This window comes from Helianthus annuus, chromosome 15, assembly GCF_002127325.2.
Source record: "Helianthus annuus cultivar XRQ/B chromosome 15, HanXRQr2.0-SUNRISE, whole genome shotgun sequence".
In the NCBI taxonomy this organism is placed as follows: Eukaryota; Viridiplantae; Streptophyta; class Magnoliopsida; order Asterales; family Asteraceae; genus Helianthus; species Helianthus annuus.
The window spans coordinates 61,198,642-61,223,266 of record NC_035447.2 but is presented as its reverse complement, the minus strand read 5'-3'; the positions used below and the strand labels follow the sequence as shown (position 1 = coordinate 61,223,266).

General features: G+C 38.0%; 1 protein-coding gene across 1 annotated transcript; it reads left to right on the top strand.

Moving 5' to 3' along the window:
- Positions 1 to 8,813: 8,813 nt before the first annotated feature.
- LOC110880461 (protein NRT1/ PTR FAMILY 4.5) lies at positions 8,814 to 12,559 on the top strand. Its single transcript, XM_022128984.2, has 4 exons — positions 8,814 to 9,138; positions 9,989 to 10,432; positions 11,409 to 11,539; positions 11,665 to 12,559. The coding sequence occupies exons 1-4, from the start codon at positions 8,902 to 8,904 to the stop codon at positions 12,557 to 12,559; spliced, it is 1,707 nt and encodes a 568-aa protein (XP_021984676.2). The 5' UTR covers positions 8,814 to 8,901.
- The last annotated feature ends 12,066 nt before the right edge of the window (positions 12,560 to 24,625 follow it).

Below are 24,625 nucleotides of genomic sequence, written 5' to 3'. Positions count from 1 at the left end.
CACTCCTAAGATCTCATAATTTTTCGTATATTATATCTTATGTTCTACATCATCAACGCATTATGTGGTATTATTATTCCACTTATCGTACATCTTGTGCTGTTATCATTTCAAAAGGTGGTTGCCAAAGTAGAATAGTGATATGTGCCCTTCACAAATATTATGAGCATGGTGAATGTATACATGCATACGTTAGAGTTCATGTGTGTGGAGCTAGAGTGCATGGTCAAGTGGATGGTTTTTTATGTTAACTATAAAGCGGAATTATCACTTAATTGAAAGAACAGATCAAGAGAAATTGAAGAATCAATCAAAAGAATACTGATTATTCAATACAAGAATTGAGAATTACAAGACATGAATTACAAAGAAAGAACTTGAATTAAAACAAAATTAAGAGCAAAAGGATTGCCCTAAAACACTGCACATCCTCTACTTATAATCCACAGCTCATAACAGCTTGTAACTACCAAACTTGAAATTTACAGAAACAACCCCTGAACTTCTAGACTTTCTATGTTTATAGACAAAACATCCATCTATCAGCAACTTGTCACTTCTGGCCCAAACCTTCTAAAAACAACTCAACTTCTGTGAGCTTTGACTTTTGCAGTTGACTTCAGTTGACTAACATGATTAAGCATATTTGACTTCTGTTGACCATAGAAATTACACCTCAACACATAACAATCTCCACCTTTGAGGTATAATTTCAAAAATGACCAAACTACCCCTGATGTCAAGTAACATGCAAAAGACTTGAACAATGCAGAAACTTAACACCAGGGACACTTTTAGTAAGTATATCTGCTGCATTCTGTTCACTATCAACATACTCAACCCTCATCTCTTTATTTTGCAGCACTTCTCTGATCGAATGCATTTTAACACTAATATGCTTGGACCTTTCATGAAAAACCTGATGCTTGGACAGATGAATAGCTCCCATATTATCACATAACACCACAACATCATGAACATCAATTCCCATCTCTTTGATGAACCCTTTAAGCCATATGGACTCTTTGACTGCTTCCACAAGAGCCATAAATTCAGCTTCTGTTGTGGACAAAGCCACAACATGTTGCAAAGAAGCTTTCCAACTCACTGTACCACCAAGAACCTTGAAAACATACCCTGTGATGGACCTGCCTTTATCAGAATCTTTAGCAAAATCAGAATCCACATACCCTTTCACTATTGCATCCTGATCATCAAAATTTCCATACACAATTCCCAGATCCCTGGTCCCATTTAGATACCTCAAAATCCATTTTACACCTTCCCAATGCTGCCTTCCAGGATTACTTAGATATCTGCTGACAACACTCACAGCATAACTGATATCTGGCCTAGTACATATCATCAAATACATAAGGCTTCCAACAGCATTTGCATAAGGAATATTGACCATTTTACCCTTGTCTTCATCTGTTTGAGGAGAATCCAAACTGGACAGTTTGAAATGCATAGCCAATGGTGTAATCACTGCTTTGCTATCATTCATATGAAAATTTGTTAACACCTTCTTCAAATATGAATAATGAGACAACTTTATCTGTTTCAAACCTCTGTCTCTATGAATTTCCATACCCATAATTTTCTTTGCTTCTCCCAATTCCTTCATATTAAATTCAGCCATCAACATTCTCTTAGTAGCTGATATTTGACCCTTATCTTTACAAGCCAGCAGCATATCATCAACATATAGTAGCAAATAAATGAACTCCTGAGTATCATACTCCTTATAATACACACATGTATCATATTCACTTCTTTTAAACCCCTTTGACACCATGTACCCATCAAATCTCAAATACCACTGTCTTGGTGACTGCTTTAAACCATACAGTGATCTTTTTAGTAAACACACCTGATCAGGCTTATCAGTGTCTTCAAAACCCTGAGGCTGCTTCATATAGATTTTTTCTTCAAGATTCCCATGCAGAAAGGCAGTTTTAATATCCAGCTGTTCAAGTTCTAAATCTTGAACAGCTGTTAATGACAATATTGCCCTTATTGAAGTATGCTTCACTACAGGAGAGAACACCTCACTGTAATCAATGCCAGCCTTTTGTGTAAACCCCTTTGCCACTAGTCTGGCTTTAAACCTTGGGGCTTCACCAGGCATTCCTTCTTTGATCTTGAAAATCCACTTGCAGTCTACCAGCTTTTGATCTTTTGGTCTGTCAACTAATTCCCAGGTTTTATTTTTATACAAAGAATGCATCTCATCTTTCATGGCCTGTTCCCACTTCTCTTTATTAGAAGAATTCACTGCTTCAAAGTATGTTAAAGGCTCATACATACTTTCTTCTTCAGCCACACTGAACACAAAAGCAGAGATATCATCTCTATACTTTGATGGTACTACTATCTGTCTTCTTGGTCTATCTTTTGCAATACTATAACCTGGACTTGCACCCTGAGAACTCTCTGGTTGATCAGTAACTTGTTGTTCAGCAGCCTTCAATTCATTCAGAGGTAACTCCACCTCAATTTGAACCCCTGGATCATGATACTGACCCACATTTGCCTTCTTAACAACATCTTTATAAAGAATATGTTCCATCCACTCAACATTTCTGCTAACCACAATCCTTGGACTGCCTTCTTCAAGCCTCCATAGTCTATGTCCCTTCACCCCTTCTGAATATCCCAACATAATGCATCTTTGAGCCCTAGCATTTAGCTTCCCTTGACTAATGTGTGAATAGCCTAAGGAGCCAAACACTCTCAAATCAGAGTAATCTGTTTTCAAACCAGACCATTTCTCCATTGGAACCATCATATTTATTGCAGAAGATGGTGATATATTGACAATATATGCAGCAGTCTTCAAGGCTTCTGCCCAAAAACTCTTAGGCAGACCAGACTCAATCAGCATACACCTGACTTTGTCTAATAGGGTTCTGTTCATTCTTTCAACTAACCCATTTTGCTGTGGGGTCCCTGGAATAGTCAAATGCCTTGCTATCCCATGTTTCTTGCAGAAATTGTTGAACTCATTGTTGCAAAATTCCAACCCATTATCAGTTCTCAGCTTCTTTATCTTTCTTTCAGCCTGAGTTTCAACCAAAACCTTCCATTCTTTAAACCTTGAGAAAGCCTCATTCTTGTGCTTCAGAATATACACCTAGACCCTTCTTGAATAATCATCTATTAATGACAGAAAATAAGAAGCTCCTCCTAATGACAGATTCTTTGTAGGACCCCAGAGATCAGCATGAACGTAGTCTAAAACATTCTTAGTTCTATGTATGCCTTTATAAAACTTAACCCTCTTAGCTTTCCCTAGCAGGCAATTTTCACAATCTCCATAGTCACAATTGTCTAAATCTTCAATAACTTCTTGCTTCTTTAATTCCATTAAACCCTGATTACTCATATGGCCAAGCCTCCTATGCCACTTCATAGCATTATTGACTGTTTTACCCTCAGCCACTGAAACTAAACCCACCTCAACTTTACCATCCAACATATAAGTATTATTATCTCTTCTTGAACCGGTTAACACTACCAGTGACCCTTTTACAATCTTTGCCTTACCATCCCTTAAAACCACTGTATACCCTTTCTTTTCAAAAGTCCCCAAGGATATAAGATTTCTTTTTAATTCAGGTATATATCTCACATTTGTAATGTCAATCACTGTTCCATTGTTTAACTTGAAAGAGATAGTTCCAATACCTTTAATTTGACACGGATGATCATCACCTAATTGAACATAGCCTTGTGATTCCATCTTCAACTCTTTGAAGAACTCTCTATGAGGGGTCATGTGATAAGAATAGCCTGAATCCAGTATCCACAACAAACTGGATTCCATCTTGGTCACCATAAGGACATCAGCACTCTCATAACTTTCACAAGAACCTTCTGGGGATCCATTGACATGTTTCTTGTTTTGATTGAACTCTGCCTTTTTCTTTTTCCATTCAGGACAATCTTTCTTAAAATGCTTTTCAGAATTGCAAACAAAGCACCTTCTCTTGGTCTTTGACTTAGACCTATTAAAAGAACCTTTACTCTTGTTACCCCTTTGTTCTGGTCTTCCTCTGATGTATAACCCATCAGACCCATCATCTTTCACCTCTCCTTTCTTTTGTAATTCTTTAGAATTCATTGCTGAAACAACCTCCTCCATAGTCAAACTTTCTCTACCAAACATCATTGTATCAACAAAATGCTCATATGACACTGGTAATGATGACAAGAAGATTATAGCTCTATCTTCTTCATCAATTTCCACTTCAATGTTTTCAAGATCAAGAATGATCTTGTTAAACTCATCAATGTGGTCTTCTAAAGACTTACCAGATGTCATTTGAAACATATACAATCGTTTCTTTAGATACAGTCTGTTGGCTAATGACTTAGTCATATACAGACCTTCCAATTTTGACCAAACACCAGAAGCTGTTGTTTCTTTGGAAACCTCCCTCAGAACTCTGTCACCGAGACTAAGAATGATTGCACTATGAGCCTTCTCCATCACTTCCTTCTTTTCTTTATCCGTCAACCCTTGAGGCAGCTCTGCTTCGCCCTTCAAAGCGTCAACAACTCCGTGATGTACCAACAGTGCCCTCATCTTCAACTCCAGAGACTGAAATCATTCTTGCCATCAAACTTTTCAATATCGAACTTAGCGCTTGTCACCATTCTTGTTTCTCCAATCGATTCGCACGAAAAACCCTCTTTCAAGATCGAGCCAACAATGGCTCTGATACCAATTGTTAACTATAAAGCGGAATTATCACTGAATTGAAAGAACAGATCAAGAGAAATTGAAGAATCAATCAAACGAATACTGATTATTCAATACAAGAATTGAGAATTACAAGACATGAATTACAAAGAAAGAACTTGAATTAGAACAAAATTAAGAGCAAAAGGATTGCCCTAAAACACTGCACATCCTCTACTTATAATCCACAGCTCATAACAGTTTGTAACTACCAAACTTGAAATTTACAGAAACAACCCCTGAACTTCTAGACTTTCTATGTTTATAGACAAAACATCCATCTATCAGCAACTTGTGACTTCTGGCCCAAACCTTCTAAAAACAACTCAACTTCTGTGAGCTTTGACTTTTGCAGTTGACTTCAGTTGACTAACATGATTAAGCATATTTGACTTCTGTTGACCATAGAAATTACACCTCAACACATAACATTTTAATTATATATCTTTTATTTCTTATTTTATCTCACAGTCTTTGAATAATTCCTTGATGGTTAGTGGAGATATAGAGTTATAGTTGAGTTGTTAGTTAGTGCATATTTTTAGGGATCATGGGTTAGTGGGTAATTTACGTAAGACTCATTTGCATTATTTATTTGAGTCTGTACTTTAATTTTTGGTATGAAATGAATATATTATATGATAAATGGTCTATTTCCTCTCAAAGTTCTTACGGTCATTTTCAACCTCTCTATATTCTAAATTATCCAATCTCATTGGTACACATCAATTGGTATCGGAGCCGCTGTAATTCTCCTTCGGACTTATGGCTGCTCTGCTCAAAACTAGCCAAACCTGAGTTTCGTCAATGAAGGGAATTCTTTGCGAGACTCGAGTCGTTGATGTGTACCAATTGGATTGAATAATTTAGAATAGACATTGAAGATGACCAGAAAAACCTAGAGAGGAAACAAACCATTTATCATATTCATTTCATTCTTAAAGTTAAAGTACAAACACAAATAAATAATAGAAATGAGTCCTACGTAGATTACCCCACTATAACCCATGATTCCTAAAAATATGCACTAACTAACAACCCAACTATAACTCTATATCTCCACTAACCATCAAGGAATTATTCAAAGACTGTGAGATAAAATAAGAAATACAAGACAATTAAAAAGCCATCCACTTGACCATGGACTCTAGGTCCAAACATGAACTCTTAACGTCTTCATGTATTCACCATGCTCATAATATTTGTGAAGGGCACATATCAAATAAAAACGCACACTATAACAGCTATAAAAGATAATTCAAAGTTTAATATAAACATGGTCTATTAAAATATGTAGGTGATATATAAAAAGATAGAAAAGGTGAAATGGTCGAGTAAAGTAGACGACCATAACATTTCATTATGTAAGCGTACCTTATTTTATACATAATATTAATATTAATAATACTATTTCTATACATAATATTAATAATTATTAATAATACTATTTCTTGATTTTTAAAAACTTCCTGTTTAGTGTTACCAAAATATGTAACTAGTGATACTATCTGCAGGATGCGAGTCAAGTGTCAACTACATTATAACACTAAAAGCTATTTGTATGACCAACGCCGTCTTAAACATAGAAAGGTGAAATGGTTGAGTAAACTTGCGAAGATTATCAGCGACTATATCTTAACTCGCTTGATTTTCTACAAAAGTAAATTTCTATTTTCTTTTTGTTTTTCCTGGTTTGTTGATATAGTTGTTTGTGTTTGATGAAATACGAATATTTTGCATGTTGAACCAAGTGTAAGTATATTTGACCAAATATTACTATATATGTTGACCAAGTATGTCCATGTTTGTGTTGACCAAGTATGCCTACGATTGACAAATTATCATCACGTTCAACCAAATTTGGTTGTATTTGATGAAGTCTAAATATGTATGAAAAAATTATCTGTAACAAATTGCAAGGCTATCTCATGACTATGTTTGGGCAAGTATGACTACATTTGACCACTTATGGTCCGAGACATCATCAACGTCTGCATATGTATTACCATTTGCAGCGGAAGAGATAACATATTTTGTAGCCTCTCTTTCTCTTTTAATCCCAGTTCTTCCTCTTTCGATAGTCCAGTTATATCATTTATGGAATTCACCACCGGAGATGAAAACATAGGAAAAATTTTACATGAACCACCGGATTTTCTGACCGTGAAACCTTGGAGTGTTAATTGTTCAAGACTTAGAACATTTCGATCAATATCCGGTGAGTAAAATACACTGGGAATTCTCAGCGTTTCATTTCCTGTTTTCATCTCCACAATTCCTACTCCGCGTATGAATATAAAATTATTCATGCCGGATCTCGTTTCAACACCCATGATGTGTTTAACCCTTTTGAAAACATCGATATTACCCACATAATGATGATGAAAAGTTGAATTAACATACCAGATGTCCTTCCATTGTCCACCGTCTGTCCCCGTGACTATCATCTCATCATGACAGTGAACATCTTCATTCTGAGTTCTTATTCCGGCATTGATCGCTTGCCGAATTAGTTGTAACTCTTCATCGCTCTCCTTGGCTTTACATGTGTAAATTTGATGACCAGGCAAGTGACAGTAATAACATAAACGTTCTCGTCTGGATCGTCGTTTTCTTTCATTCTTCTCATCAAAACAATGTTGACATGGCATTGATGTGGCTGTTGGTTTAATTTCTGCATCGGATCTAGAAGTGGCTCGGATACCACTATGTTGGCAATCCGAGACATCATCAACGTCTGCATATGTATTACCATTTGCAGCGGAAGAGATAACATATTTTGCAGACATGATTAACGAATGTGCAGAACAAGAAAGATTGAACGAAAACGAATACTAAAATGGACACTTTCAGTTTTGGAGGGAAAATGTCTTGGTAACCGGCAAATATTTGCCGGTATTACATATATATACATTACATATGGCGGTTGGATTTGGCGGGTAACTGCCTTATAATGTAGTTTAAATATAATTACCCGCTTATCCTTAAACCGCTTATCATACTTCTCCTAATATACTAGTTATCGGTTTACATATCATACATATACATAATATTCGAATAAATATACATAACATAACTAAAGTTTAACATATGTATGTATTTCCAACAGATAGACCATGCTAACAATAATTGTAATTGACTAAGTGTAACGTTGAGTGAGATCGACTATGTTTGAGTTATTATGGCTGGGTTTGATTAATTGTGACTATGTTTGAGCAATTATGCTTTTGGGTCATCAAGTGTGACTTTTCAACTAATTTTTTTTTGAACTGCAAATTTGGATCACTGACATACCACTGGAGTATTATTGTGCCACCAGCGAAACCATCCGATCATATCAATCTCCATTAGGCATACACCAATTCAGGAAGAAACCCAATAAATATGGGAAACCCCCCTGCTTGTGGGAATCGAACCCAGGTTATGAGTTGTTTGATGAAATATAGATATGTTTAATTAAACGTGATTATGTTTAATCAGACGTGACTATGTTTTAAGGTTATGAGTTGTTTCCGAATTGATCAACTATAATCCTCAAGTTGTGAACTGGTTTCGAGTCTACGCTTATTTGTAGCTAAACAAAATTGCACCTAAAACGAATGAAAGCAAATGAGTGATTTGCCCTTGTCACTTTGTTTATTATAAAAGCAACGCAACATATCTCTCTCTATATATATGGTCGAAACTTATGCTTCTACCATCTTAAAACTTCTGATATTTATCTTGCAACAGCCTCAGGAACCCTACTTTTCATGGAGTTCAATGTATTAATAATATTTTTATTTTGAGAATCATTTATGTTTAATAGACACTTTATACTTTTCTTCCTAATGTTCACCTTTGAACTAAAATTACCAGGAAGAAGTTGTGCTCATTGAAGGTAAGGTAGACTGGAAAGGAAGACCGGCAACAAAGAATAAGCATGGAGGCATGCGAGCCGCGCTTCCTGTGTTAGGTAAACTTTGTAATCCCTGAATCTTTAGTCTGAAATTTGTCCTAAATGTTTTCTAACGAGTATTGTTCCAACTTCCAAACCAACCAATTTTTTTTTTTTCAGAAACAGGCCAGAAATATTTTTGGACAAATGTCTCACCAAAAACTTGTCGTAAACATGACAGTTTTCTAGTAGTGTAATATATATTATAGGCAGTTATATGTGGATTTTTGTTGCATCAACGTTTGCATTTGAAAACATGGCAAACTTGGCACTGGCTGTGAACTTGGTGACATATTTGAATGCGCTAATGCATTATGACATAGCCGATGCAGCCACGCACGTAACAAATTTCATGGGCACAAATCATATCCTTTCCATCGTTATGGCTTGCGTTGCTGATGCCTACATGGGCCGATTTAAACCTGTTGTTATCGCAGCATTTGTAGAATGTCTGGTAAGTCAGGATTTCGATGGATTCGCTGCATATATTCTTGTTGATCATTTGTACATGCATATACTACAAACATTCTAGAGGTTGTCGATCGAATGCAGTGGTGGAGCCAAAATGTTTTTACAGTGCTCATATGTCCTTTAACTCATCTTCTGAATTTTTGGTTCGGGTCAGGTTGAGTAACATAAAGAATAACAACTCTAAAAATAAAAGCTACGTACAGTGAGGTTTTTCTCTTTTTAGATAAATAACAATCATGAAAGGGTAATTTTATCAAAAAGGGGTCATCACACGAGTTTAAAAAAAAAAGTTAAAAAATGACAGGTACGATGTTTGGTACATAGCCACCAAAGGATTTTTAATTAGTTTTGTGAAAAAGGTTTTAGAATATTCTTATTAAAACCAATATACTTTTAATAATATATTTTAAAAATTAAGTACTTATAAGAAATGGATGAAAATTGTTTACGTTTCAACCCAACATGATTATATATCTTACATCTAACCCCAAATAATGTGTGTAATCTTCCTTCCATCCCTTGTTGTAGCAGTTCTTGAGTAGTCCAACAGTGTTGAGTGATAATATAATTATGGGAAAATCCTAAGAGTGTCCATTTTAGACTGAGTTTACAACAAAATGTTCATTTGACTTCTCGTTGTCACAAAATGTCCCCCAAACACCGGCGCTTGCACCAGTAGGAGACCCAGAAACTTTTGCCATAGGGGTCAGAAATTATGCATTATAACGTTTTAGATAATTTTTACCATTTTAACCTTAAATAGGTCGAAATCAACATATTTTTTTATAGTTAACTACTTTTCTTGCATAGATCTGATGGTTAATTTACTATAGGGACTTGCATTGCTCACAGTCCAAGCTCATTCCCAAAAGCTGAAACCACCTCTTTGTAACATATTTTTACCAACATCCAAATGTGAGAAAGTGAGCGGAGGAAACGCTGTGTTACTGTTCTTTGGGATCTACATGTTGGCTGTTGGTGGTGCAGGTGTAAAGGCAGCATTGCCATCACATGGTGCAGATCAATTCGATGAAAAAGACCCAAAAGAGGCTACACAGATGTCGACTTTCTTCAATGGTTTGCTACTAGGCCTTGCAGTGGGGGGTTCAGTTAGCTTAACTTGTTTCGTGTGGGTACAAGTTAATAAAGGCTATGACCGAGGATTCGGGCTTTCGTTGATCGCCATGTTCTTGGGTGCGATCATCTTTATTTCTGGATTGCCACGGTATCGGATATATGTTGTGCAAGGGAGCAGTGCCATTACAGAACTTTTGCAGGTACTTATAGGGAGTCTGTTTGCACAAAGATGTTACGAAAAAAATGGATTTTTTTTTTTAATTTCTAGGTGTTCTAGAAAAAATCATTAGTGTTTCTAAGAAGTTTTTGAACTTGTTTTGGTTTCTATAGTGTTTGTTAGTCATAGGAGCAGACTCGATTAGTGTTCACTAGTCAAATGAGCAAGACTGAATTTGAGATCCGCTAGTTAAAGGAGTAGACTTAATTAGAGTCCACTAGTCAAAAAATCATACTTATTATTTGAATTTCTCTTTGTCAGCGTATTCGAGAAATCAGCTTGCCACGTGAATATCTGGGGTCATACTTTTTCAGAGTCCGCTTAGCGCTGACCCTTAGCAAGTGCAAAGTGGGCAAGCACCCGGGGCCCACTTTCCTTGGGGCCAAAACTTTTATTTTTTTTAAAAATATATATTCTATGTATAACTTTTTTTATATAAAGCCTATAAGTTTTAAAACCCAATAATATCTACAACCCAATATGATTTTTATCCATTAACCTATTTGGTTTTGGCCCTTTTAAACCCATTTTTCATTTAACCCAACTAACTCTATGTAACCCAATTGAAAACATAAACTTAAAACCCAATTAAATAACCCAATATTCTAATTCGTTTATCTATATGAGTTTATATTTTAGGGGCCCTTTCCTAGTCGCACAGGTCCCCTGGAATTCTCAGGGATGGCCTTGAGTCCGCTACCTAGTTAGCAAGCTCCATGGAAAAAATACATAAACACTTCCAAAAACCTCCTAGAAACACTTATCATTCTAAAATGTTAATAAATAAAAAAGATTTACAAGAATATGACGATGACTTTGAAAAATCTTTATACTTGTGGATTGCATATCAAGTCTGTTCTAGAGTTCTAGGAAGGAATACTTTTGTGTATTAATTAGTTGAATGTCTTGCATTCCTTGTTCAATTAACAGATTACCCTTAAGCTTGTTTTACTTTACAGGTTTACGTTGCAGCCATTAGAAATAGAAATCTTCAACTTCCTGAGGATCCATCTGAACTACATGAGACCCCCATATTGGATAGAGAAGCTGCAACTCATCATGAATTCTTACCACATAGAGATGTTTACAGGTTAATCTTTATAGTTTATAGGATCCATTCTCAATTCATTTAAGCTTCCGAAGCTCATCTTATTTTCGATTTTAGTTCGATCATGTAAATTTTTAGCTAAAGAATGAGTGATTTTTATTTCTTAGGTGGCTAGACAAAGCAGCAATCAGATCCAATGAAACTGAACCTCCAAATCCATGGAAACTCTGCAGGGTTACACAAGTAGAAAATGCAAAAATCTTCTTAGCGATGGTTCCAGTTTTCTTGTGTAGCATTGTTATGACATTATGCTTAGCCCAACTAAGAACATTTTCAGTTCAACAAGGAGTCACTATGAATACTAAGCTTACAAACTTTTTCAACATGCCACCTGCATCCCTCCCTATTATTCCTATATCATTTATGCTCATTCTAATTCCAATTTATGACCAAATCTTTGTCCCTTTTGTTCGTAAGTTCACCGGCATCCCCACTGGAATAACTTACTTGCAAAGAGTAGGAGTGGGGCTTCTTTTGTCTTCATTAGTAATGGCGGTCGCTGGTACTATAGAAGTAAAGCGAAAAAACATCGCTAAACACCATAACATGCTAGACGCGATCCCTGTGTTTCAACCATTGCCCATCAGTGTGTTTTGGTTATCATTCCAATATTTTGTTTTTGGTGTAGCTGAATGTTTCACATACGTGGGGCTACTCGAGTTTTTCTACTCTCAAGCACCAAAATCAATCAAATCCATCTCTTCTTGCTTTCTTTGGAGCTCAATGGCAGCTGGGTATTTCATGAGTAGTATCATGGTGAAGATAGTGAACCATGCTACAAAAGGAGTCACCAAAAGTGGAGGATGGTTGGCCGGAAACAACATAAATCGTAATCATTTGGAAAAATTTTACTGGTTGCTTTCTATATTAAGTTTGATCAATTTCGCTGTTTATCTATTTGTTGCATTAAGGTACAAGTACAGGCCATTGAGTCTTGATGTTGAGGATGAGAATGAGGTACATCAACTGAAGATATTGAATCCTTCAATGGAGGATTTATGATACGTGAGGTTAAAGGTTTCTAAGTATTAGGGTTCCTCAGTTATAAGTTGTTCGATATTCTGTGCAAGTTGTATATTAAGTTGATTCTGTATGAGTGTGTTTTAAGGTATCCTTTCAGTAGGTTAATGAACTACTGAACAAAATTTGTAGTTTGTAACAACATGGATACATAATCGTTAAAATTTAGTCCCTAAGATACCTTATTATTGCTTTAAAGCACATCCAAGTTTCATTCGAAAATATTTTTATACAATAGTACAAATTCTATAAATAAATTTAAAAACTCAAAAATAGATACTAGTGTAGGTCCACCCGGAGGATCGAGTACAACCTCTATTCCCTGTTTTCCGACAAACCTGAGAGTGCGGAATCCAAACGGGAAAGTTAAACCAAGTTAGAGCACGAAATACGCAAACACGATTCAACGATTAACACTCGATGTATTAATACGTATCCGTTACAAAACAGTGTTTACAAAGACTCTCTGTAAACTCTCAGTGTGTGTGTGTGTTCATACAGTGTGTTTTCTCTCTAGTCTCACACTTGTATATGGCAGAGTTCAGGTTACAAGATTATACAATATAAAGCTCTCACACTAAACTCTCTCTAGTCTGTTCAGACTTCTGTTGTGTCTTCTGTCTGTTCAGTATATATACTGAAAGGGTCGACGAACAATCTTTGTTAGACTAAGTTATTAGACAAGTCTATTATTATTGAGGGTATCTAATTGTAACTAGCATCTTTATATAGGGCTTTGTAATCTCAATTCTAATTCAATTTCAATGAAACGTGATTCCAATTCTATTCGCTGATTTGGTATCAGAGCTTTTTCCCTTCCAAAACAAAAAAAAAAACCCCACGACTCCTAACCTAATACTGCCGCCAGCAGCAAAAATCCTGCAACGACTCAATCCTGCAATTCATTGATAAACAGCAGCAAAAATCCAGAAACAAACTCTCAATTCCTGCAATTCCGACCTGCAACTGCATTATGGCCGCTATCACAATTTTTACCAATCAAGAGAAAACAACTCACAATTCGCACAAGTTTGCCTTTACCCTAAAACTGACTAACTATGGATATTGGAGGGCCATGATCGAATCCTTCCTCATCTCTCATAATCTCTTTGGTTATGTAGATGGTACGGTTCCCTGCCCTGAACAAAAGGTTACCAACGGATCAGCAACAACAGATAACCCAAGCTACCTACCCTGGGTCTCCAATGACGCTCATATTCGTATGCTTATCATCGCTACTGTTTCTGAGGAGTCCTTTCAACATATCCAGGGCAAAACTTCACGTGAGGTATGGCTATCTTTAGAACGGGCCTATGCACCAGTTACATCTTCTCATGAATTTACTTTAAAAAATCAACTGCTCAGAATCACCATGAAGGGTGACGAGAAACCTGCTGACTATCTAAGTCGGGCACAAGAATATGCCACTGCCTTAGCTAATATCGGAGAACCGATGAAAGATAAGGATCTTGTTATGCTTACCCTTGCAGGGCTTCGTGAAGAATATAATGGCCTCAAGGCCAATCTTTTGGCTCGTTCTCCTCCTGTTAGCATCAACGAGCTCCATGGGTTGTTAAGTGATCATGATTACCTGATTACAAGGATGTTGGCAGCCAATACACAGGTTCCACAAGCATTTTTAGCAGTTGCCACACCAACACAGCAGCCTCTCTCGGCTGCCACTACACCTCCACAACAGCCCAACCTTGACTATATTCAGCAACAACTTCATAATCTTCAACTCATGGCCTCTCTGTTAGGATATCAACTCAAACCTGTTACCTCACCTCACCACGCCCGCAAGCTTTCTTTGGCTCTCGGTCTTTCAACAACAACAATCGAGGCAACCGTGGCTCTCGTGGCTCTTCGCGTGGTAACTTCCGTGCAGCTTCAATTTCTCGTAATCGGGACAGTAGTGGCACCCGACAATTCTCTTGGGCTTCCACTCAAAATACGGTGTATGGTCATTGTAGCCGCTGTGGCATAGGTCATCTACCTTCTCAGTGCCCAAATCAACCGAATCAATCTCATGCACCACCACAGGTCAATTATGCTACATACTCGGATGCTGCCTCACAATCAGGCTCCTCTCCTCTTGGAAACCCGACACTGGAGCTAATCACCATGCCACTCCAGATCTATCTAGCATTGACAACTCCGAGGCTTATTATGGTAACGATTCTTTAATTGTTGGCAACGGTAATTCTATACCTATTTTTCATATCGGCTCTTCCAAAGTTTACTCACCAACCCAAACCTTTAAACTATCTGATATACTTCATGTCCCTGAATTAAAACAAACCTTTTATCCGTTCAAAAGTTTTGTGTAGACAATGATGTTCTCTTTGAATTTCACTCATCTTATTTTGTTGTGAAGGACGAGTCTACACACACTATCCTCCTAATGGGCCCTAGTGAGCAGGGTTTGTACTCCATTCGCCTTCCTCAACTCAGGTCGTTACCTAAAGTTGCGTTCACTGCTGTCAAAGCTCCCTCAAACATCTGGCATCAACGCTTGGGACATCCTCTTAATCAAGTTTTTCGATCTATTATTTCACATTGTTCTTTACCTATTTCAGACAAATTATCAAATAATTTATGTTCTTCTTGTCAATTAGGAAAGTCTTCTAAATTGCCTTTATCAGACTCGAATTTTCATAGTAATAATATTTTGGATCTTGTTTATTGTGATGTTTGGGGGCCTTCGCATGCCCCGTCTCTCAATGGTTATCATTTCTTTTTATTGTGTGTTGATCATCATTCTAGGTATATGTGGTTTTATCCTTTAATTCATAAATCTGATGTTTACCCCGTGCTAACCAACTTTATTAAAATGACTGAACGACAATTCAATACCAAATTAAAATGCATTCAATTCGATTGGGGAGGCGAGTTTCGTCCGCTAACCACTTTTTGCAATAGTCTTGGCATAATTCACCGTCGTTCTTGTCCTCATACAAGCGAACAAAATGGCTTTGTAGAACGTCGTCATCGTCATGTTGTGGAAACTGGACTTACACTTCTAGCATAGTCCTCTCTTCCTCAACGGTTCTGGCAATTTGTATTTGAAACAGCCGTTTACTTAATTAATCGGCTTCCCTCTCGTGTCTCCTTCAACAAATCTCCTTTTAAACATGTCTTCAGACGTAAACCTGATTATTCTTTTCTTCGTGTATTTGGATGCCAATGTTTTCCTTATCTTCGTCCGTACAATCGTCATAAAATTGATTTTCGATCCACCCCTTGTGTTTTCCTTGGATACAGCCCAGTTCACCATGGTTACCGTTGCTTTGATCCATCCTCCGAACAGTTATATATTGCTCGTCATGTTCGTTTTAATGAACATGTCTTTCCCTATCACCAACCTCTCCACACTCCAACCTCCTTACCATCCGAATCACCCTATGTATTTATCTTTCCTGAACCCCCACCCGGTTTCCCACCCGAACCTGTATCACCACCACCTTTCCAATCAGCCAACATGCCACCCACCCCACCAACTTCTCCTATCGGTTCACCCATCTCTACTCCCGGATCGCCGGTTTCTACTCCCGACTCACCTTCCACTCCTGATTCCCCACCTGAACCAGTTTCCGATATCACCCCTCCTCCCCGACCTCGGCCTCCCAATCTTCGTCCCAATCCTAAACCAAGTACCCGCTATGATCCTACTGCCTACACTGCCACCACCCCCTCCCCTACACCTATTGAACCTACCTCTTTTACCGTTGCCAACAAGTCCTTAGAATGGCGCCAAGCAATGGCTGACGAGTTGGCTGTGCTACATAGAAATGGAACGTGGACATTGGTTCCACCTGTCCCTAATACTAACGTGGTTGATTGTAAGTGGGTTTACAGGTTGAAAACAGATCAAAATGGGAAGATTAGCAGGTACAAGGCCCGAGTTGTTGCTAAGGGGTTTCTCCAACAGCATGGCATTGATTATTATGAGACGTTCAGCCCGGTAATCAAACCGGCTACTATTCGGACTGTCATGTCACTAGCTGTCACAAACAAATGGTCCTTACAACAGTTGGACGTTCAGACCGCATTTCTTCATGGTGATCTCCAAGAGACAGTTTACATGCGCCAACCTACTGGGTTTGTTGATCCTGCCAGGCCCAATCATGTGTGCTTACTACATAAGTCTTTATATGGGCTCAAGCAAGCCCCTCGAGCCTGGTTTACAAAACTTTCAGCCGCTCTTCACCAATTGGGCTTTTACGGGTCCAAAACTGACCCGTCGCTATTTATTCTAAACTCGTCAGGCACGCTTGTTTATCTTCTTGTGTATGTCGATGACATTATCATCACAGGTAACAATCCCACGGCCGTTACTAGTATCATTGACCGTTTGAACTCTATGTTTGCTCTTAAGGATATGGGTAAACTACAATATTTTTTGGGTATTGAGGTGGTGCACCGTGGTTCTGACTTGGTGCTTTCTCAACGCAAATATGTTCTTGATATTCTTCACCGTGCTGGCCTTGCGGATTGCAATCTGTTTCGTCTCCTATGCGTACCTCTCAAGTTTTTTTGCCTGATGACAGTCCATTACTTGATGATCCCTCCAGATACAGGCAAACCGTTGGTGCTCTTCAATATGCCACTTTATCACGTCCAGACATTGCCTTTGTCGTTAACAAGGTGTGTCAATTTATGCATGCTCCTATTGAAAATCATTGGGCTGGTGTGAAGCGTATACTTCGTTATCTGAAGGGCACGATTAATCTTGGCCTCTTATTTCGTCATAACACGGAGTCTAGGCTCCAAGCCTTTTCTGACTCTCACTGGGCAACTAATCTTACGGCCTTCTCGGATTCTGACTGGGCAGGTTGCCCAGTCGATTGTCGGTCCACGGGGGGATATGATATCTATTTGGGATCAAATCTTATCTCATGGTCTGCCCGAAAACAACGAACTGTCTCTCGATCTTCAACAGAATCCGAATACAAGGCCATTGCTGATACTGTTACAGAACTAATTTGGTTAAAGTCTCTCCTTAATGAATTCGGTTTGGATAGCAAGGCACCAACACTTTGGTGTGATAATCTAGGTGCAACTTATCTTTTTGCTAATCCAGTTTTTCATGCCCGGACGAAGCACGTTGAGGTTGATTATCACTTTTTCGCGAACAAGTCAGACAAGGAAAGCTAGTTGTCAAATTTATCTCAACTGATGACCAAATCGCTGATGTTTTTATGAAGCCATTACTTCCTCAAAGATTTGAGTTTCTACGGTCCAAGTTGCAGGTCGTTCCCCGCCCTTAACTTGCGGGGGAATGTTAGACTAAGTTATTAGACAAGTCTATTATTATTGAGGGTATCTAATTGTAACTAGTATCTTTATATATAGGGCTCTGTAATCTCAATTCTAATTCAATTTCAATGAAGCGTGATTCCAATTCTATTTGCTAATTATCTTCAGTGACGAAGGAATGCGACGAACAATGCAAGGCTGACGAAGATTATCTTCGCCGTTGCCTTAGCGAACAATCAATGTGATGAAGATTGGAATCTTCGTCACTTTCACATTTTGATGAAAATTGAACTTCGCCAAAAGGACTTCGTCCAACATGGAATGTTCGTCAACATGGAATGTTCGGCCAAACCATGTATTCTTCGACACTTTGATGTAGCAGGCCCAATACAAACAAATGTAAATAGCCCAATATGTATTAGATAACCTTTGAAATGCATGGCAAGTTATTAACGATAATTCATGCATTCATATTACAAGTTATCACATGGCATCATCATGACATCATTATGGTGATGTCATGGTGATGTGTCAGTGGGAAACGGTTCGCGGCTATTCGTGCTTCGCGTGTCGATCTCTGGGACGCACAACGGAGGAATGTCGCGACGTCGGACTTGATCCGAACCTAATCGAGTCGAACCGAACCGAGTCGAACCAAACCGAGTCGCGTCCACATAAAGTGTATCAACAAACTCCCCCTTGGACGCTACTCGTTAGGTTCATCTTCCATGTCAGAGGATCTTCAAAGTCTTCACGTGTCGTAAGTGGAAAGTATATCAACAAACTCCCCTTAACAAATAGGAAGTGCATCAACAAACTCCCCCTTTCAACAAACTCCTTTTGATTGTGCTCGTGAATCTTTTGATTTTCAATACTTTAGATCCTTGTGGTATTGATGAGTGATCAGCGGCAACTCGATCATTTGATAGCTTCCATGTTGTGTCTTCATTCCGAAGCTTTTAATCTAACACGTTCTCTTCGCCTTTAGCTGAACTGAATGTCGCATCTACACATACAAGAAAACTAAATGCGTAATGAGAACAACCGGTTGGAATATAGTTAACATAAACAAACGACACACATGTGACCAGTTTTCAATCAACTACCGTCCGACAGTTTGAAAGTTTAACAATTTTATCAATTTTAGTTGTTAACTTTCAAAACTTGCAAATTTCGGCCATTTATGAAGATTTAGTTGTTTTGGTTTTCGTTCAGATTTCAGGTAACGAAGACTCGAGTTCCAACATCGGGTAATCAAAAGAAATTAGAAATAAAATCTTTTTGGCTTTTATAAAGTTTATATTAAAACACACTTAAACTCTTTTTGGAATTTTGAATATTTCAAATGTAAAGACTGAAAGCAGTAAATAAATATAAACACAAATGCAGAAACGAAATACAGTAAATAAATATTTACAGACAATCTTTTTGCGAGTTTCGAGGGTAAGAGAATCATATCGGTGTATGGTCACGCCAAAATGCTCTTGTTGTTCGATTAGTTAACATTTAGATAAGCATCCTATAACGATTAACGGTATTGTTGTCCACATAAGCTCAACTTATCAGATGTAATCAGGGCGAGGGGATACAATTAGTGTATGATTTATACTTACCGACCGGTGTTCATCCGCACACGACACATTCCCGTATCAAGGTATGCACGAGAGTTCATCTTACTCTTACTGGTGAGTATACCATTTATCATCTGTTTTGATGTATATGAAAATGTGAGATACTCACTTATTTTGATTTGAAAACAAGCCCTATGTGATAGAATCACTTATTGATGAGGAACTTGATTTTCAGATGCATGAGGGCACAGGAGCAAGTCATGAACAGGTTAGTACCAATGTACAGACAAAGAGACGAACTTGACTTCCGCATGAAAGTTGTGATATATTATCACTTATTTTGTTTGGACATGTGATTGTTGATCACTTATTGAGGTCGTATGCAATATGTACATGTATGTATAGTATCATGGAAGATCTAGACTTCGTCTCCGTTATATTTCGGTAAAAGAAACAACCATGATACCCAGATGATAAACAGCATAGAGACCACATATCTCAGAACCTTGACAATCTCTCAAACAAAATTTCGATACTAAGACCATATGCCAATGAACGGTTCCCACCTGGTCTTCAGTCGATTAAAGTTTATATCTCCCTGCACACTTTAAAATGATTGTTAGCCTACCGATACATCTTATATAGAGCTGCTTATTGTTTTGCATTTTAGGTTTAAAAAGGTTTGGACAGACCACTGATGTACTATCATTTTCTCTTTTGCTCGCCAGGAAACTCATTTTTGCTTTTCTATTGTTTTTGTGTTTTTGAAAATTTTCGATGTTTTTGAATTTTTCAAATTTTCGATTTACTAACCCTAAAATGTAAAAACTATGATAAATTAAAAACACAAAGATATTTACAAAAACGATTTTTCGATGTCGGTTTTACTCTTGCTTGACCTTAATGCCATTTGCCAATAATAAAAAGTCAAAACGTGATTTGTCAAATGCTTTGGTAAAAAGGTCGGCACGTTGGTCATCGGTGTGGACCTTAACAACATCGATAAGCCTTTTATCAAAGCAATCACGTATGAAGTGATATTTGATTTCGATGTGTTTGGTCTTTGAATGCTGCACATGATTTCTAGTGATCTGTAAGGCAGCAGAATTATCAACGAAAATAGGAGTAGTTAGGAATTCAAAACCATAGTCGCGCATTTGTTGTTGAATCCATAGGAATTGGGAGCAACAATGTCACACCCCGATTTCCACGTGTCTCACCGGTGGGCCCGGTGGGGGATTACCGTGACGATGTTGGCAACAATATAGTCAACCACACAATTATATAATGCACAGCGGAAGCATAAGATAAATATATAAATTTCAACCTTTGATTGTAATATCAAAATGTATTACAGGGGTTGGATATATCCACAGTGGATCGTAAATAATCATAAATTATTGTTCCATCAGATACTGCAATCAAGCTTGCGAGGCTTATCCCGACGCTAGGGAGCTAATACCAGCCAATTACGTTTAGGTACCTGCACTTAATCTTTTTGGGGAAAATACGTCAGTTTACACTGGTAAATACATTCAACTGACACATTTGAAAAGGTTTATTAAAAATTGATTTGAATGCACAAGGCACAAACTCTTTTATAACTTGGGAAAATTCATAATGATCTTGTGAACGTTTTACATGTTCTTTTATGCGTTCAGTAGCCCGGGTCGTGCCGGGTTAAAGATTTATAGACACACCACGTTTGCGTAAAACCGTAGTACAAAAACCAACGGCTACGTCTTTTAGTTTTAATGTCGACACTTTATACCGGGTGTACGCCTACACCGGGATGTCGATGGTCGTGGCCATTTCGTAAAATGATGCCAAGGATATCCGGGACAACGGTCATTAAACCCCCCAAAGGCTTATAAGCAACAAAACTGTTTAAATGAGCCGATCATATTTAATCGATTAACCACCTAAGCGATGGAATTATATAATGCTCAATCAAGCGGTATTAATATACCGTAACCCAAGCCCATATAGGGGAAATAAGTTAAAGTATTTACCTTTGCAAGTATTAATCCTTAATTTAGATCAAGTCACCGATAGCTTTTACTGGGGCTCCTAATCTGGAACGAAGGTTTTAATTAACCTCTTAGAATCCTAACGGTCCTTATATTAGCCGTAGCTTAAACCGGTTGATTCCGATACATAGATATGGTTAATTCGCACGAAAAGGCGAAAACCGAGAATGGAGTATGATTTGGACCCAACAAGTTCAGTGACTTGTTTTATGTGGGTTTATAGTTCATACTCTGGATTTTGGGGTTCAAATAATATGATTTGACCCGTATCGGCTATTGCACGAAAACTAGTTCCATGAGCCGTACCGTGTGCGCAAATAGGCGAAACGGTTAACCATAAGTGTCCTACGCTTATTTCCTAAGTCAATATGCCTTAAAAGTATTTTGGTATCAGTAGGATACCTTCCGTAATGCCCGTAACGAGTTTAAGTCAATATTATGCCCCGTAGGGACTTTTCGGTCATTTTAAAGACTTTAAAAAGGCTTCTCGAGTTCTACAGGAAATCTGAGTTTCCCGAACAGCTTAGAAAGCTTAAAATACTTTATTTATTATTTAAAACCAGTGGCAATTGGAATCGGGTCAAAAGACCTTGTAGAACTCCCGTTTTGGCCAAAAAGGGCATATTCGGTATTTACCGAACCGTAGCCATAACCGCAGGTTATGAGCAAGGTAAAAATTATTAAAAATCTTTAAAATTCCCAAAATATTATTTTACCACAGTGGGTAAAAGTTTTGGTGACGAAATCTTGGTTTAGATAGGCGTTATGCTAATTGCGCCGTTAATTACAAAACTTTCTTTAATTTGCGCTAATTAGCATAACTCTCGTTCTAGACCTCGGATTGACGTGAAACTTTAAGGACATGCTTATAATTTAACAAGCAAGGTTTTGGTCCGTTCACGTGTCCGAAAAAACTCATTTTAATTTTAAAAGGCCGTTACGGTCAACTTTTAGGCGAATGACGGAAATACGTAAAAGACTCGGATAACTCATGAACCGACCACAGAGGCTTTTACCAACATGTGACCTGGTCCGAAGAGAGTCCTAAGGTATATTTATACCTCACTAAAACGGGTCAGAACTGAAGTCAAAGCAAAAGTCAAACTTTTGCGACTTTCGGCTCCGAACCGGTTCTATATAGTAAATGATCGATTCAAACGAGCGCAAACATGTTTATATACTTATTATCCTGTTTTATGATTATCAAAACAGGTTCCATAACATATACATTACAGATTATGCATAAATCGCTAAAATAGCTTTCTGTTGACTTTTTAAACCGCACGTTTGACTCGTCATTTGACATAGTTAGAGTGGTGATCAGGGGGAACCATTTTAGAGGTTTAATACCCACATAAATACCAACTCATAACCACTTTTGATTCGTCATAAGACTGAACCATTACTGATTTATCGTAAAGTCAAACCGTAGTTACGACGGTTTGGTTTTTAGCTAAAAACTAAGCATAAACTGAACAATGGATGATCAAGGTAACTTACAGAAGTTAGAACTTGAATATGGAGCAGAGAAAAAGGACTTGAGAGCTCTTGAAATGATCAGAAGTGTGTGTTTTGATGTTGTGAAGGTTATGTTGCATACTAGTGCTATTTATAGCAAATGTCATGCCTCTATGATCATTACAACCACCACAAGAGTCCAGAGGTGATGGGTAGGTGTCCCAGAGGTGTATGGGTCGAGTAGGGGGCACCCATGCCTCATTTATTGGAGGTTGATCGTTCACAATGCTCAAAAGTCAAGAAAACACAATTTTTCTGCATCTGGGCGTCCAATGCGGCCCGCATGGAGGTTCCATGCGTTTACAATGCGGGCCGCCTGGGATTAGAAGATCAGACGCGTAGTTGAGGAGGCTCGCGGCCCGCCTCAACTTAACCCATCATGCAATGCGGGCCGCGTAGGGTTAAGATTTCAGAAATTTTAAATCTTTTTGCAATGATTGCAGAATCCGGCCATTAATAACGAAATCTTTCGTAATGATTTACCTGACCTTTCGGGTTTGAAGGGGTAACTTTGCGGTTTGGCCCTCGGTTATTTACCGATAGGGGCCTCGTGTTATTTACCCGCATTATTAAGTCCCCGGTTTATTTATTAATTTTATTGGAAAGCCTTAACTTTCATTATTGACGCTTTTAACCCTTCTTCTACGAATTTGATCGTAACTTTCTCGTTTCATATCGAAACTTTGCGAAATTCATATATATTATTTTAGTGAGGGTATAATACCGTTACAAAGTCTTTGGAACGTTAAAGGGTCACTCAGAGGTATTATTAAACATGTTGACACAGTTAACTCCTGTAGTTTGTAATCTCTCACTTTCTTCCGCGTTTTATTTTTTGTACGATCTATAATTTATTTGTTTGAAGGTTTAAGCATTATTTAGGGATACTATACAGTATATTTACCCTTGTTGACATTTATAACCCTCGAATTTATATACTTTCAAGGTTTGTCAAAATTAGTCCTTTATTTATTATAGATGCCACGTGTAAACAAATGACACGTGTTAACACATCATTGGACACAAAAATTCGAGGTGTTACATCCTCACCCCCTTAAAATAAATCTTGACCCGAGATTTACTCAAATAAATAGGGGTATTTTTCTTTCATTGTAGCTTCGACTTCCCACGTATATTCAGGACCTCTACGAGCATCCCATTTGACTTTTACAATCGGTACGTGCTTTCTGCGAAGCTTCTTCACCTGTCGATCTTCAATCGACAAAGGTTTTTCTATAAACTTTAAGCTCTCATCTATATGCACATCTGTGTGTGGAATCACCAACGATTCGTCGGCGAAGCACTTTTTGAGATTGCAGATGTGGAACACATTGTGAATTCCATTGAGCTCTTCAGGCAAGTTTAGTTTATAGGCAACTGATCCGACTCGTTCAATGACCTCAAAAGGTCCTATGTACCTCGGACTCAGTTTGCCTTTCTTGCCGAAACGCATCACCCCCTTCCAGGGTGATACCTTAAGTAGTACCTTTTCACCTACTTCGAAGTGAAAATCCTTACGCTTTGGATCAGCGTAGCTTTTCTGCCTATCGCGGGCAGCCTTGAGACGTTCCCGGATCTGGACAATCTTGTCCGTCGTCTGGAAAACAATCTCTGGTCCCGCTAATTGGACCTCTCCTACTTCCGCCCAACAAACAGGCGATCTACATTTC

Bases quoted from the DNA above. Each gene is read 5' to 3' on its own strand.
- LOC110880461 (XM_022128984.2), top strand. From the start codon at position 8,902: ATGTGGATTTTTGTTGCATCAACGTTTGCATTTGAAAACATGGCAAAC. The intron at 10,433-11,408 runs GTACTTATAGGG...TTTACTTTACAG, and splicing joins CCATTACAGAACTTTTGCAG to GTTTACGTTGCAGCCATTAG. The intron at 11,540-11,664 runs GTTAATCTTTAT...TTTATTTCTTAG, and splicing joins CCACATAGAGATGTTTACAG to GTGGCTAGACAAAGCAGCAA.